This window comes from Schistosoma mansoni, chromosome 1 (genome assembly GCF_000237925.1).
Source record: "Schistosoma mansoni strain Puerto Rico chromosome 1, complete genome".
Taxonomy (NCBI): domain Eukaryota; kingdom Metazoa; phylum Platyhelminthes; class Trematoda; order Strigeidida; family Schistosomatidae; genus Schistosoma; species Schistosoma mansoni.
This window is the reverse complement of record NC_031495.1, coordinates 21,843,578-21,860,049: the sequence shown is the minus strand read 5'-3', so window position 1 is coordinate 21,860,049 and position 16,472 is coordinate 21,843,578. Positions and strand designations below refer to the sequence as shown.

At 33.0% G+C, this 16,472-nt stretch overlaps 2 protein-coding genes across 5 annotated transcripts in view; one reads left to right on the top strand and one right to left on the bottom strand.

The window, feature by feature from the left end:
- The window catches only part of Smp_012670.1 (hypothetical protein), a gene marked incomplete at its 5' end in the record, with an annotated part of 28,754 nt that overhangs the window by 8,737 nt on the left and 3,545 nt on the right, over positions 1-16,472 (top strand). The window contains 7 exons of one of the 4 annotated variants that reach the window (XM_018793653.1): positions 23-96; positions 194-240; positions 293-310; positions 345-417; positions 3,118-3,193; positions 3,268-3,330; positions 3,382-3,549. In XM_018793653.1, the coding sequence (XP_018648144.1) occupies positions 23-96; positions 194-240; positions 293-310; positions 345-417; positions 3,118-3,193; positions 3,268-3,330; positions 3,382-3,438 (408 nt within the window). In that variant the 3' untranslated portion in view covers positions 3,439-3,549. Of the gene's footprint in view, positions 1-22; positions 97-151; positions 418-3,117; positions 3,550-16,472 lie in introns of those variants that run through there. The other 3 variants (XM_018793651.1, XM_018793655.1, XM_018793656.1) reach the window with 3 other exon arrangements.
- On the bottom strand, positions 4,192-15,521 carry Smp_012680 (hypothetical protein; the record flags this gene model as incomplete). The annotated part of the gene is made up of 4 exons (XM_018793652.1): positions 4,192-4,427; positions 6,063-6,266; positions 8,576-8,857; positions 15,314-15,521. The coding sequence occupies 4 exons, from the start codon at positions 15,519-15,521 to the stop codon at positions 4,192-4,194; spliced, it is 930 nt and encodes a 309-aa protein (XP_018648143.1).

The following is a 16,472-nucleotide window of genomic DNA, read 5'->3' as shown; positions in this document are numbered from 1 at the left end:
TTTCGTGTTTCATGTCAATAAGACCACTGACTTTCCGGAATGTAAAATAGGCGGTTGGAATGAGGGTAAAATTTCGCACAGCGTGTCGTTTGGAAGGTATCTATACGTTTTAGGCGGATGATCCTTACTCATAAATGTTTTCTCTTTCCAGGAGGTATGTACTCTATTTATATTTCAACAAACATTTTCACAGAGCTGAAGAAGATTCACTGGATGTTTGCAAAGCATTACGGAAGGAAGGTAAAATCATTCTTTGACTTTATGATGAGCGTAATCCGGAAATATCTTTTAGAATCTGACGAAGAACTCGGTAATATTCTATTTCTGTGTTTAGAAATTAACAGAGATCCCTATTGTTCCTGATCTAAGTAGTGTTGAAGAACAGTCTGTCGCATTTCAGGGTGCGGTCGCACCGAGGTACATGAATTTCCTATTAATTTCTTATATATGTTATCAAATATTAGTAAAAATATGAATGTTAAAAATGATTTTGGAATGTATCTTTTAGGCTATTTCAATAATTTAACTTGTAAAAGTTTAAACAAGTCTGCATCAGCCTTTATTTCAACCACTGAATTACTTATTCTCATCCCTTTCCAAGTGTTTTGTTTAGATAGTTGTTTCCATACTCTTTGGTTAATCTTCAGTTGATTATAAGAAAGTTTCAGTTATCAAAGTAATATAAAAACAGTGTTTGTTATCGATAACCGATGTAAAAAGAGTACTTCTCGTGTCAAATCGTGTTCATTTACTTGTTGGTATATTTTGAGAAGTTCACTCTTTTAGTCATTTGTCAAACTAACGCCTTAGTGTTATGATGTGAACTGACTAAAAAGAAATTTATTGTATCGTGCTGATCCCCTCTTCCACCAAATTTTTGTACTGTTTTTCTTATATATTCAAGTTTACTTCATAAGAATACTATGTTAGATGAGCTTTTTTTGATTGTTAAACGGATAAGCCTCTTAATTCAGCTCCCAATTTGAATAAGTTTTCAGAGCAGTCGATGCCACTTGCTACTTATATAAGTTAATGAGGATGACTGCTTGATGGGAGTTACGGAAATTTTTCGTCAGTAGATTTGGTAGGGAATTTTGTGGTTGAATTAAAATAGCTATTAACAGAAGGTGGGTAGGGTAGAACTATTAACATCAATGTTGTGGGACAAGATGACGAGTGATAATTCAATATGACGTTCCAAAATAAAACACGGAAGAAAGTTGAAATCATCCTAGTTAATGTTCAGAAAAACTTGGCCATGAACTTAGTAGCAACATTTTATACTCATCATATTGTATTGAATTCTTGTGTGAATGAATCATAGATCTTATCCGATGGAAATTTGGGTTAGTCCAGCACTGCGTTCTCCAAAATGATTTCCATGGTCTCTTATGCCACCGACTGATCAGTTCATTTTATGTTAACGTATAAAGTGGATCTACGCTACCAAAAATTGTCCTAAACTACCGCGCTATCTGAAATTAAGTTTGAAAACAAAATGGCAACGCGCTGGAATAGTATAAGATAAAAATCCAATACACTTTCGCGCCATAAGATAACCCGCTGTTCGCTAGTTATTGTAGAAAGAACGTTATATCAAACTTCCCTTGGATAAAAAAATATCTCCAACAGACCTGAATTTCCCCATTATTATGAAAACTGGTTAGCTTGCTAATCAGATTTACTCGAAGAATTTTGTACAAGCGCTTAGTGGGTTCATTAATTTCTTTGTCCGTACCATACAACAAAATACCAAAAGTTCCACAACATTAGAACTATTCTGAGTATTTTTAAATGGCCCGGTAAAAGGCTTGACAGGCTTATCAGTTAAGATGACGAAAGAGTAATAAGATGAATGTAGTCTATTTTTCTTTAGCTGGCATGTAATAATACAAAATATATTTTTTAGTCTTTAAACAATCAAGTCTAATAAAGAAACACGGCAAAAATTCTCATTAGTCCTTCATCGAATACGTTAACCAAAAATATAGCTCCTCAAAGCTTAATTACTTTTAAGGCTTCACTATACTAGAAAAGTGAAGAACTAATCAGAAAGTTGGCGGTGGGACCAAAGTGTCAACTCTTAACCGATTCAATCATAAAAACTCCCAGCATATTTATCTAGCTGGTTTTTTAGGTGCACTATTTAGTATATAATCTCAGAACTAAACCATACACTAAAATAGATTCGTGCTGGTTTTTCGGGTTAATAGATATATGTTTATCCGTCAACGAACACGACATCCGTTTTCTTCCGACTTCTACTTAATGATTTGATAAAGTGCAGTTCAACCATTGTTTTTGGAGTTAATTTTGAATCAAATGGAATCTACTTTTTTGTTATTGTTGATTGATCGATTTATGGGTCGGCAAAACTAATAAAATTCATCGTCTCTTTGCTTCTATCAACTGTAGTGGATGTAAATTTTAGTTGGAGTAGCTGAGAGAATATCTAAATTTTTGAACCTTAGCCACATCGTGCAATATGTATTTAATATTACACATTCCCATTGTTTTATATGTTAAAACGTATAAGGCTAGGCTAAGCTAATATACTGAACAGAAAAGGTTATAAAATATTTAGAATCAATAATGTTGATAAACGACAAAGATCGTTGGGTCTTACATCTTATTCTTATTCAAGTTCATCTTTATCAGTAAGGTATATCTAGTAAGTCTATAGAGCACATTTACTGGTCACGTAGTGCGTTAGTTGATGAATCCAGAAATTATGGATTTATTCCAATTTTTACACCACTAGACCCTGGCCATCAAACCAGAATTGCTTAAATACAGGCTTTAAAGTACTAATGTATGTACACTCAGATGGATACATGGTAACAAGTAAGGTTGTATAGCACGGTTAACTAAATAGTTTGGATTTAAACTAAGGACTTAATTTTGGGTTTTTATTGTTGAGAGAAGTAAAAGTAGGACAAAAAAACGCTTGGCGTTTCGCTTAGGTTAATGAGGTAAGCAAATGTCTGTTCAAATAGAATGAGGAGATGTAGCTTTGTTTGATATATTTACATAGATGAATTTAGACATGTAATACCTCTTATATCTGGTTAATTCATGAAACTTATTTGATCCATCTCAGTGTTTTTTTTGCTTTAGTGTGGTCATAAACAAGATTCCAGCGTACAGTGAACTTAGTCAAGATCTACCCAATCATGGCACGCTTCCGTTGTTGGTAAGATAACATTTTTAGAGAGAAGATGGTGAACTTGTTTAAATAATTTTTATCATAATCCATCTTTCTTTTAGGACGGTGACATTAACTTAAGGGTTTTGACGAAAAATTTGTTCTCTGAATCCGAATTGCAAGAAGTAAGAGTATATTTATTTAAACGATTTAAAAAATCCATTTAATTGTCGTAGATTGATGAAACATGGAGTTGGGACTTTTTGTTCTCTGAATTAAAGACATTGAAATAAGACACTGATCTGATCAACATTTTAAACTTATCTACATATTTCGTTTTAATAAATCTAATTGTTTTGTATCAGAGAAACAAGATATAGAAATAATATTCTCTTTACAGTGTTACTTTTGACTTTTACGTAACTATTAGCACAGGCGATACTATAAACAAAAATTGGCTAGTATTACTGATCAATGAAGTTGTAAACTAACCAAGTGAAGCGTAATCAAAGATCTGACCTGATATTTTAGGGTTTGGCAGCCAGTCGTTATTTATGATTGGTGACCTTGGATAATGTGGTTCAATATCAATCGCAGCAACCCATGTCTATTGATTTCCTTTCTCACCTCAAATTTTGACTTTAGCGATCGTTTTCGCTCATTGTATTTTTGTTGAATCGTGCTTTTTATCCTATTTTACCGAACAATGATACTAACTTTTAGGCTTACCAGATTTTTTCTTATTAACTCCGTCTGTTTGTACCGGTATTAAACTCCACAGACTAAGTCTATGCATATTTAGTCTAGACCTTATGTTGTTTATAAATGACTGACTGAAGAAGGACTTCTTTTGAGAAGCGTAAATAACATTAATAAATTATCTATCAATGAAAGTGTTGAAGTGAAAACTGATAAAGGACAAACGTTTGTAATTTAATAACAGTAACTTGATAATAGTGGTAATATCGAATGTATTTTATCTCTTAATGAGCCAAAAAATAAACAATTATTGGCCGTAATACGATGGTTCACTAAGGACTTTCTTCTCAACCAACTTTGCTTTTATTTCTTGAATGTTTCAATCTTCTTCTTTGTAATCTAATGTTTTCCCGAATTTGTCTGAAATCTCTACCAATAGTAACTAAATCTAACAATAAAATTATCCCCAAAAATATAAAAACCATAACGAACATAATTGAAGATAATTTTGATGCAGATTCAGCTTCTTTCGGTTCAGTATAGAGTCGTCCAGTAAGACCTACAGAGACTTTCTCAATTCTTGCTATAAAAAGTGGATTTTAGAAAAAAAACGTTTTATTAGATTAATAGAATGGATGATTGAAATAACAGTAAATATTATTATTAGATTTTTCTTTCCAGCTAACCGTAGGAATGATTGACCTCTACAGCTTCGTCATTAAATCTCGTAATAGACTACCTATTTTCATATTTGCTTTCTACGAGCTTAAGTTAGACAGGATTATACTTGGTTATCAGATTTTAACTAAAATCTCAGTTAATTTAACTGCTAAAACTGAACCACCATCCCTAAAAATCCCGGGATTTAGTTCATCAGACTCTACTGCTCTCCCTCCCTTTACATTGCTTACGGCCTTCACAACCTCACTAAGAGTTGGAAGACTTGTATCAATTCGCCATTCAGGTTGACTGGAGATAGTGGGTAACTGGAGTGTGGTTGAAGGCCAGTTGAATTATTCCATAAGGTGTTTTGCCCTTCGCTTAAATCTCATGGATTGGAAGTGAGTAATAGTCCCGTCTTTTTCCGAGATAGTTTCACTAATAGCCATATTTTTAATACCCGTTTCCTCGAGAAGCTTGGACAGTTGTCTTATGTTACGTTTGACTGCTGCGTTTTCCATCTCTTCTACTGTTTTCGCTACTCACCACTGCTCATGATCATTACGTATGCTTTTTATCAGCCTACTTTTAAGCTTCCTCCGCTCCACATGGTGTTCTGAGCCAGGCGTGACAAGTCTACGGGCATCAATCAGTACCGCAGACGCCGTTAGGGTCCATTAGTTTTTCTCAACCTTTTGGTTCAAGTTAGTAGTAGATATCACTGCTGTTTCCACAACTTTTCGAATATCATGCTGAGCTACCTCAGGGTGGACATCACTTTCACTGTTGACTAACTGCTGCTCTAGTTGTTCCTGAAATACATTCTTAACTTTCTTATCATGAAGTTGAACTCTTTTTTTGTATACATCATTACTCATACACTTATTTATCTCTGTTGTTTTCCCTCATTTGCTGAACAATCAAAGAATAGTTTTAATTGCTCTGATAGTAAGTATAAAGTACTGTAATGCAAAGGAATAATGACTGAGAAAAGAATTTCCAAACTGATGAATTGATGCTTTTCTAAGTGATACATTCTTATTACAGGTGAATATTTGAGATTGACAGGCTATTTTATCATCAGATATCCATAAAACAAATAAGGGTTAAGTCAGTGAATGGCATAAAGTCATCAATGTGTTTCGAAAGGCCACCGAGTTTTCCTGTATACGATTAGTTTATGAAAACGTTTTATGGATAAAATAAAACGCCCAAGAGCAACTTACTTCCCTCTGCATTTTATATGATCTTTGTTCCATAAGCAGGAAGAAAATTGTGGTTTGTTACTGATAGCTACAATTCCTTGGTATATACCTCTCAAACTAATTATCGACTGCAAGCAACGTTTTTTTGATTAGTAGTTAGTAAAATATACTATTACTGGTAAACAGTGAATCACTCACATTTTCGTCTGCTTGAAAAAATACAACCATACTGTTAATTATTAATGTAAAAGCCTATTGGATCTACAGAGGGAAATTTTAAAAACAAAATAACCAAAAAAATGTTTGATTACCAATACAACCAATTAGTTGTGGAGTCCACTGGCCGTAATTACCGCATGTGATATTTAATCCTGAATTTTGATAAATACTTTCATATCCATTTTTGCAAAAGTATCGAATCACTGTTCCACGTGGATATGGGACCCCACTGTGTTTCGTTAAATTCATCACGTCTATGTTACTTTTCATGACAATGAAATATGGTTCCATGTTATAATCCGGTTGTATTACGGCTTGTTCATATAAACAAGTTGCCTCTAAAATTTAAAAATGAACATATAATTTTGGAAATCAGACTATCGATGCTAGTATCTAGAAAAAATAAATAAAGTACAATGGGGGTTGGTTAGTCATAGAAACCAATATGATCTTCACTTTACTTCACCAGGATAATCACCATCAGGAAACTAATGGATACACATTATATACATTTACATCTTGCAAAATTATCATATGTAAGCATGTTGAACAGTTTTGAAAATTCGTGATTAGTGAGTTCATGTAAATAGAGTTTTAACACAAATTTGATAGAAAAAAAACAAACTTCTATTTTTCAGCCGATGAGGTGAACACGTTAGCAACACAAAAGGGGAATAAATAAACCTGGACTAAAACCCATTTTATTTGCTTGTTACTATCGTAATCCATCTTTTCACGTCTCATCACTATCTCGTGAATTCAAAATTTAGGTCAAAAGACCAGTGATAGTCATTTAGGAAGCCGTCTGGTTTAGTCTAGACTCTTACAAAAGTCTTGGCAATCTGAACAAAAAGTAAATAAAATAGTTACAATTTTTAGCTAATAAACGCAAAGTAATTTTACTGTATTTTGCCTTTCTCATCTTTAATTATGTCGAATGAGATTTGTGCGTGTTCCTAACTTAATTTCTTTCCCTTTAGCTTCTTATCTTCTGAAAGTTTTGACTCATTTAAAATCTGCAATTGCTAAATTATTGCCTTCCGAAACTTTTATCTTGAACGCTTTGAATAATGCGTATACTTCAGAACCGTTCATAACAATTAAAAATAACACTTTCAACTGTTTCATTTAAAAAGCCCATGGGATAAGTGCTCACTCTTGTTGGTGTCTGTGTTGAGTTAACTAATACAGCTAAAACAATATTGATTGACTGAATCAATATAAATATTCGTTCATGTGCCCCTGAAGTATAATCTAGAAAGAAGTAGTAACGGAAAAGAGAAACAGTGAATTTCCAAACCTTAAAACGCTATCGAAAGGATTGAGGTACTATTCTTGGTTGTCAGTGAGAAGTCTTTAACCATAGAGTGGATAGTAGGAATGATCTATTGAAAATTATTATGGATTATAAAATATTTTTGACTAATACAACTAGTATGTTCTCGTCTACTGCTAAGTGGCGTCATATCTCTGCAACTGAAATAAGCCATGTTAAAACCAGCTACAACTAGTATGGATGTGTAAATAGCTGGTGTTCGTTTTAAAGCACCTGTCCGTATTTTCCTACTGTTCGAGTATTTCCCAAGGGCACTTTCCCCCTCAATGGTCAGCAAATGCATCTCTCTAAAAAGTTCAATGAGAAGAACTGTTTTTGTCTATCAATAGAGGGTACAAAGTTACAGAAATTTGATTACAAGTGTTTTCAAAACATTGCTGTAGATTTTTTTAGACTATTAAAGAAGTTAGTTGGGATCCGGCTGTAGACTTCCCTTGGATCTTGTAAAAACGTCATGTTGCTTTCGGGGAGATCTTTTTTAATGTTCTCATTTTTCTAGTCACATAGCTTTCTTTTGTTCATAAAATTTAGTATCATGTTACAAATGGGACACTTCTATGTTCCTCGTTGTGTCAAGCTTTTTTCGGCCCAGTGGTCTAGAGGTTAAGCGTTCATGCGCGAGACCGATAGGTCTTAAGTTCGAATCTCGCGGGGCGGAATCGTGAATGCTCTTTGTTGAGGAGTCCCATAATAGAACGAAACGGCCGCCCAGTGCTTCCAGGTTTTCCATGGTGGTCTAGTTTCAAATGACTCATGAATTCAACTATGAAATTACTTAAATCTCCACAAAACCCCTTCTGATAGTTTGAAAATTGTTTAAATTTATGAAGCAGATCACATGCACGAAATTTTTAGAAAGATAACCTTCCTTGACTAATTACCAAGTTATTTAAGAACAGAAATGACAGATTAAATGTAAAGTACACCAACTACCTATTATTTTCTAGATTTCATACATCTGTCAAATTGTTTTTGTATTTAAAGTAATTTTATCCATCGAATCTTAAGTGCAGTGCTAATAATTCCAAACGTTAGATTGTATGTGACTGAGGTTTCTTGTTTTTCTGATAAAATAACTTGTCATCAAGCAAAAGCGTATCAATCATTCATTCCATTTACATCCTTGAATAATCTACATGTATATTTGTTATTTGAAAAGTAATGTATTAGGTTTACTCTACATCAGACATTGACAATTAGATTTAGGAGCAGTAGTTTTCCGTGAAGTTTCTCGAAAGTAAATAAGTATAAAATGTACAAATGAGTGATTTCTCACTACTTTGACATAACACAAGAATTTACCTAACTCACCTTGACATTCTGCTGGTAATGGTAGTATTGTACCAGAATAACCACGATATTCTCCCTCTGTATTTGAACCAGGCACTAATTCACAAGATACCTGTTTTTCTGTGGTACGATCATTAAACAAATATCCAGGATTACATCTGATAGAAATCACATTTCCATATGAATAGAATTGATTAACCTGATGTAGGCCAAATACTTGTTCCGTGATACGATTGCGTGCAGTAACTAACTTTGCGTTTTTAGGAATAGTGTTATCCAATTCCGTTTCATTACAACGCACAGCTATAAACAATGTAAATATTTGATGATAGAATTTTGTTTAGATTTCTTTGTTTAATGAGTTTATCAACCTGAGGAAAAAATTTGGCATAAATGAGCAGTGGCTAGCAGTGCAATTCAGAAAAGGTATTTCGTCTTTTATTGGTCCCGTCAACTAAATTTACTTCTGTGTGTTGGTGTTCACACCGAGACTGAAACCCTGTAAATTTCGCTTCAAATACCAACTCGTCGTCCGTTGAGCCGCTGCGTACAAATAACAACTAGCCTATGAAACGGGTACGAATTTATTTTGTAGGAGTTTTTATTTTCCCGTTTTAATATTCAGTACCACAACTAGTAAGACTTTATTTGTAAACGTTCATCCTGAGCAGACTATCTAGGTATGGCAAGTTGACGAGTCTGGAATGTGATAAAACGCTTACCTTGGATTCTGGGATGAAAACAAGCCGACATAAACTGATCAGAATTTATTTACGAATATCAACAAATGTATAAAACAAATCCTTACTGGTAGACTGGGATGACTGTGTCGCTAGACTGTGATAATTAATTTAGAAAATTTTATTTCGGAAAGGCATTCTCTTGGTTTGTGTGAAGATGTAAGCTTTTGTTCATGTACAGTAGCAGCCATTGTAGCTTGCATAAAGGAATGCTTTACAACAAGTTTTTCGGAAGTATTCGGAAACCGGTATCACCTCTAGTTCATTTGCAGTTTCCTTTTTTATTAGCGTAATCCCATTTTTACAACTTATTTCAACATATTCAGCAAAGTCAACTGATTTTAGTTAGTTTACGAGTGAGAGTCAGAACTGAATAAGGAAAAAAACATTATTTTATGAAAAAATTAGAAATAAAACGGAAGTGTTCATCAACACAAAATATTGTAACGGAAGCTCTTTTTACAGAAGTCCACAAATGAATCACAAAATAAAACTAATCTCTAGATTTCATAAACTCTTCTAAAATTAGCATAATTACTTAGTACTTCCAAATTAACATATTTTAGAAGCGGTATAATAATATATACTTAGACTTTAATATTCATTATTTATTTCCATCTAACAATTTCAAGCTAAATATATGAATTTACAAGATTTAGAAATGACCACTGGAAGCAGAGATGTATAGGGATTAAGAGTGGAATCCACGACGCGCGCTTTGTCTCATTTGGGACTCGTCAGCTGAATGTACCTGCATCCTAGAGTTGTTCACTCCAGGACTCGAACTTTGTACCGTGCATCTCTGCTTCCAATGCTTGTGATTGAGTGACAATATAGAGGCGACCTGCACAGGATGCACAGGATGTCAGTAAGAGATTGATCAATCGCAGTCCTAAAAGTCGATGGGAGAATTCGAATAACCAATACAAATGAAATTAGAGATGACCGTTTATATCATATTTAAAGATACATATTTTGCAATAAGAGACTTGAGGCCAATAAAAAATCACCACATTATTTCCCATTCAATTTAACATTAATTAGTTTGAATAGTTGTTTCTTCATAGAAATTTTTTAAATGCAAATCCAGTTTTACCAATGAATTTGGCAAATGGTTTTTTATCTGTACAACCTGTAAGAAATCGGTGAATTTTATTCAGCAGTTGTTTTATAAATCGACAGCTTAACTTTCCACGAAACGAGGATAGTTTTGTTAAAAGGCTGAATTCGAAACCTAATAATTCAGTGAATTATAGGGGAAATTGAATAGTTGCAACTATGTTGGAAGTAACATTTATAACAACAAGTTTTCAGACTCAGATATTATATTAACTTCACAAAATGTTTTAAACAAAATGAGACTTCAGAAAACTATTTAAAATCTTCCAAAGGTAAAGTGTTATTCTAACATTCATGCTTTTTACAAGCGGGAAAGAAGTATAATAAGTTGAAATTATTTATTTAAGAAGAGATCAGAATACATGAAAATATCCTCAACAATCCACCGACTATGTAGTATAGATACTACTTATGCATGTAAAAATTAAAATAAAATGAACTTGAAGGTATCTTCCACATTTATTAGTATGAGCGACCAAATAAAAAGCAAACAAGCTGGAGATCATTCAAAAAAACAATAGGAAGCATTAAATTTACTGATGTCATGTTTATTCAGAGGGATATTTGGAAGGAATTTATAGTCACTGTTTTGAATTGAAAATGTTGTAGTTGATGGTTTTTCGAGGTGTCTGCACCTGTCACTAGTTATAAGTAACTAGAAAGATCTAAGATACTATGGTGCTTACCCACTTATCATCTGAATAAGTTTTAATATTTTATTATAGGTTATCAGTTGTTAAAGGTTCGATTGCAGTAATAATTGAAGGAGCCTCATAAAGTTTAGAATTTTATGTCATTCAGCCGATAAATAGTGGCTAAGCGGTGATGGAACTTTACTCCTACAAATTATTTTTCAAATTGTGCAGTATAATAGTGTGGTAGTAGTATACATAAAGAACATCAGAGACATTAAACATAGTGAATATGTATCACTTCTCAAATAACCGCACTGTACTTCTTGATTTTCATCTGAACATTTGATTCACTGAAATTTAAGTCCTCAATGTATCAAATTTCTTTTGATATAAGTGGTTTGTAAAGATTATCGAATTTTTTTGTCTATATCGCTCACTAATCTTAGGCAAACAATGAAAACTAGACAGCATTATACAGCCGTTTCATCTTAATGTTGAACTCTTTAACAGTGCGCATCCACGACGCTGAGAAGGATTGAACCCAGGACCTTTAGATTTCGCGGTGACGGCTCAATCTCTAGATCGCCGAACCATCATCATTCAAACTGCAATATTACTCATCAGATTCCAACTGAATATTATTGGTGATCAATAATAGTAAAATCAGAAGTAAACTAAAATCTAGTCATTTCGGAAAAAAACTGGATCAAAAATGACTGCTCACTAAGAATTATTATGGTCAAGATAAAATATGAATCAGAGATTTTCAGACTAATGATTAACTACTACGTTTCAACTACCTTCACTATCTTTTGCATGGAATCATGGCAGAGATTTTTATAGTTCTAGAAACGAAGAGGTACAATAGATATTCTATACTCTAGTATAAATCATATTAACTTTGAAAGAAATATTATTTTATTATAAAACATCAGAAGATTTGTTGTCGATCTTAAATAACATTCAATCAAATATTTTTGTTAATACGTACTGCATAATTAATTATTTTCATACAATTGGGTACCTTGATAAACTTTGGTAAAGTTAGAAAAAAGTAAACCTACAGTATTCCGTATGTTTTAAGTCATCCACATACGCACTGATTTTTACAGAGAAACGAAATATTTTACTAATTATCAGATGGGGTTTTGTGGAGATTAAGTATTTTCATAGTTGAAAGCGTGAGTCAATTAAAGCTAGACCACTATGGAAAACCTGGAAGCACTGGACGGCCGTTTCGTTCTATTATGGGACTCATCAGCAGTGAAAATACTAAATCTCCACAAAACCCCATCTGATAATTAATATAATCATATGCTCACTAGTGACTGACTTCGAGAAGTACATCAAGGAGTTCTAGTGAGAAGCAGTGACTAGTGGAGTTCAAACCACGTCTGTTGTGAGATAGGAACTCGCTGACGACAATTGGTAAACGGTTGCTCAACTTCGTGGATCAGTTGAAGGTAGACATTAACACCGTTGGATGCCAGCTCAGTGGTCTATCGGTTAGGGGCTCTGGCTCGAGACTGGTAGGTTCTGGGTTCGAATCTCGCGAGTGCAGGATCGTGGATGCGCACTACTGAGGAGTTCCATAATAGGACGAAACGGCCGTCCAATGCTTCCAGGTTTTCCATGGTGGTCTAGCTTCAATTGACTCACGCTTTCAACTATGAAATATTTTACAATAGTAATTTTGTGTAACATGAAAAAAAACAACAAACTCATTCATCATGTTGTTTACTTTAATCATAACAATTTGAGCATGTTACTTATATCTTATTGCTTCATGATCTTTATTGTTTAATACGTTTATCTATTAATTGAGGTTGTATAAACATGGAGAGGATTTATATTAAATTTTCCTTTTTCAATAGTTAAGATGGGTTTTGTTTAAGTGATATGAAAACACAATTTATAAAAGCTTTCGTTTATCTATATTAGTTGATATGTATGTTGTTATGTTCAAGCATGCAAAATGAAATGAAACTCACTTCATTTCATAATTATTTTCACTCGAAAATAATTTTATTAGTATTAAGATACTAATTTTGTAAACTACTTTTGGAAATCTTTTGTGTAGACTAAATTTTATTAAAAGTTAATTCATTAAAATAAAATATATTTAGAGTGCCTGCCTAAACCTCATCACACTCGATTTAAGTAAATGGGAAAATAGAACTGTTATGACGCTCGGTTTTCCTCATCTACATGGATGCGATGCTAATTTGCCTTAGACGAATATCTACACTAGATACCCTCCCAGTATCTATTTTAAAGAACACCGACACAACTCAGATCAAGAACACATGATTAGCCTGACTAGAACGTTAGTATATTTCCACACCAAAAACCAACAGCAATCACATTAATAATAAGAGTAAGAGAATATATAATTCATAGAGTACCTGTCAGAATATCTATTAGTCTGACTAAACAAACAACTAATTATTATCTTTCTCGCTCACACATCAAAAACAATTTAAATCCTGAATAATGTGCGATTGATTTGTTTAGTGTTAAAGTTTGACAAATTGCTTTATTCACTTCATGGGTTGAGTATCATCTTTGAAGAAATCTCAGAACACCAATATGCTTCCTTAAAACTTGTTTGTTATCTAAATTAAGGGATGTTACCGAGAGGAAGTATTAAAGTACTGTCTACTGCTTCTTGGTACTGATAATCAAAACGTCTCTGAGGCCTTGGAAAATTGATCGAACGGTAAAGATTCGAATCCATTTCATTTAAGCACTTTATCAATAAACTACTCGGATTGCAATTATAAACCAGTGTACGACCGGAATAAGTATGAGAATGTTTAAAAAAGAATTAACAATTATCAAAATATGTGATCCTAAATAATGCAGTATTTTAATCGACTACTTTAGAATAAAGTCGTTAAGATACACTATCCGATTTGTGCACTGTACTGTTGATAATGGTGAATGATTGAAAACAGTTGACATAAAGCCCCTTAAACAACTGTCATTTGAAAAAAGCGTTTGTCTCAACTTTGAGGTACATTTAACTCCATCAGATATCCAAAAGCTAAGTTTACAAGTCTATTTTGATTATTTAAAATTAGCCAATACTACATGCAGCCTACCTTAACATTCAGCAATTTATATTACTTGAAAGATTGCATATTAATTGAGCTTAAATCTGACTGTATTGAACATTGTATGTCTGAAAACGAGTTGTTTTTCAGCTATGAATGAAGGTATAATTTGTTTATAATGTCTACCACAGAATCTAGAGATAAACGTGTATATTTGATAAGTCTTGTTAATAGAACGCTGTACTCGGTTAATAAGCTATTCTCTGAATCCTCAAGCTAAAACTATACAGTAACTTGAATACCAGAGAAAAGGCGCAAAATATGCGAGAAGCACTTTACTCCAAAGGTTCATTCATGTGCAGAAAATATAAGGTTTTTATAGTATTTTAAAAGTCCTTGGGTTCTTCTGACAAATTCTGGAATGTTACTAAACATAGTGACAGTAGAGTAATCAGCCATTCACAAACTCTACACGTGACTTTTCACTTTCGTGATGTTTCTGGCAAAACGTCCAGTGAACGCTGATTGGATAAAATGCGTCTAAGCGTTTCCTGAGCCTTTCGTGTCTTTTGCGAGAAGTTTTCTGGATCACCGCAACAATATTTGATTGCGAACAAAATAATGATCTCTTTAATGTACTAGGATGGATTTTCATAACATATTCATAGTGAAAAATAAATATCATTTTTCAAAGCACAAATTGAATTGTAATATTATGCTTCACTAATTTTATTAGTTACTGCCAAAATTATATTCAGATCTTGTGTATATTGAAACCCCACTAAGTTAGTCTGTCAATAAACTGTACAAGTAACAAAGTTTGCACACAGCTTAAGTTGATAAATAACTGTTATATAGATATGCTCATATTAGTTAAGATAAAACTTAAGCTGTGGTCATATACTTGTAAAATGTAATTTTCCTGAGTATGCATTATAATACCTGATTTCCAGCTAGTTTTCGGCTTTACCGTAGCAGATAAATAATTAACTAAACTCTAATGTGAATAAAAAGTAGTCGATGGTGGCCTTTTGAATTAACTCTAATTTCAAACTGTTTTCTGACTAGATCGATATAATGATTTAGTTTTACCTAAAATATAAACCTCATTCATAACTACATTTTTTTAATATCGAAATTTTACGCCTACTTAACAAAAAACATATAGATGGAATATACAAATATTTCCAAAACCTAACGTTTACCTACCTATACAAGCCTGATAATTTTCCGGGTCCCATAAACCCAGATTAAACGTTGTACTAGCGTGAGCACAGACCATTGTTGCTAATGTACTATTAGGATTTTGAAAGCTCACATAACCTCGACTGCATTGTAATGTAATATTTTGTCCATAATCATAAATAAGACTATCTGAACCAACTGGAACTTGGGGTTTATTTTCTATATTTTCCATTAATTCTGGAAAAAGTGGACATTTCACATCTACAGGGCAAGAATTTCGTTATATTTAATTAGTACTATGAATATTTTGTCTGGTGTTCTGTTTTAACAAAACAAAATAGTAATTTCACTTGTTTTACAGGATTCTTTTTACTTGTGAAGTAATATAAATTTGTAAGATAGTTAATTTAAAAAAAAAATTTATTGTATCATTCAAAATGAAAAATATGTTGTAATTGTCCGTCTTATTATAAAAGAGGATAATTGAGTGTTTGGGTGGATACAGCATGACAGTTATATTGTGGGGTGTAACAGTGAGGTGTTCTCACCATCTCATTGTATGGAGAAAACAAAATAAAAATCCAGATCAACAATATGAACTAGGAGACGGAGAAGAGTAAACCGGAAAGACAAAAGATAAGAGAGGACAGGTAATCAATAAGTTCTGAATAGTAGTAACAAATCTACGACATGGGACTGTAATTTGACTTCTTTCAGTTAAATTTTCTTATCACAAATGTAGGGAATCTTGGAGACTGTAGATAACTGACCACGTCACCTTTTACATATCAGGATTTTATTGAACAGTTCTCCAGCTTATTCTTAGGTTAATAGAATTATTCTAAATTAAGTGGGAATTTCGTAACAAGATTAGTAATTAAGACTTATAAGGAGAATATTTAGCAAGTAGCTTACAGTTTACCGAGATCAACAATCTATCCAAATGATAAATTTTCTTTTAGTTTAAATATTCACTTGATATTTCAATAGAACAAAAGTTGTTTTACAAATGCACTTGGCACTAAACCGCTATCAGCTTTCCATTTCACTAACTATGCTTGGATAGTAAATGAAATAGAAAGTTTACACTGTTCGGTAATCCCACAGTAAGTGAATGAACATTTTGTTGAGTTTTTCCTCTTTAAAATGTAATAATTACAGTAGTTTCGGCTAGTCATATAGT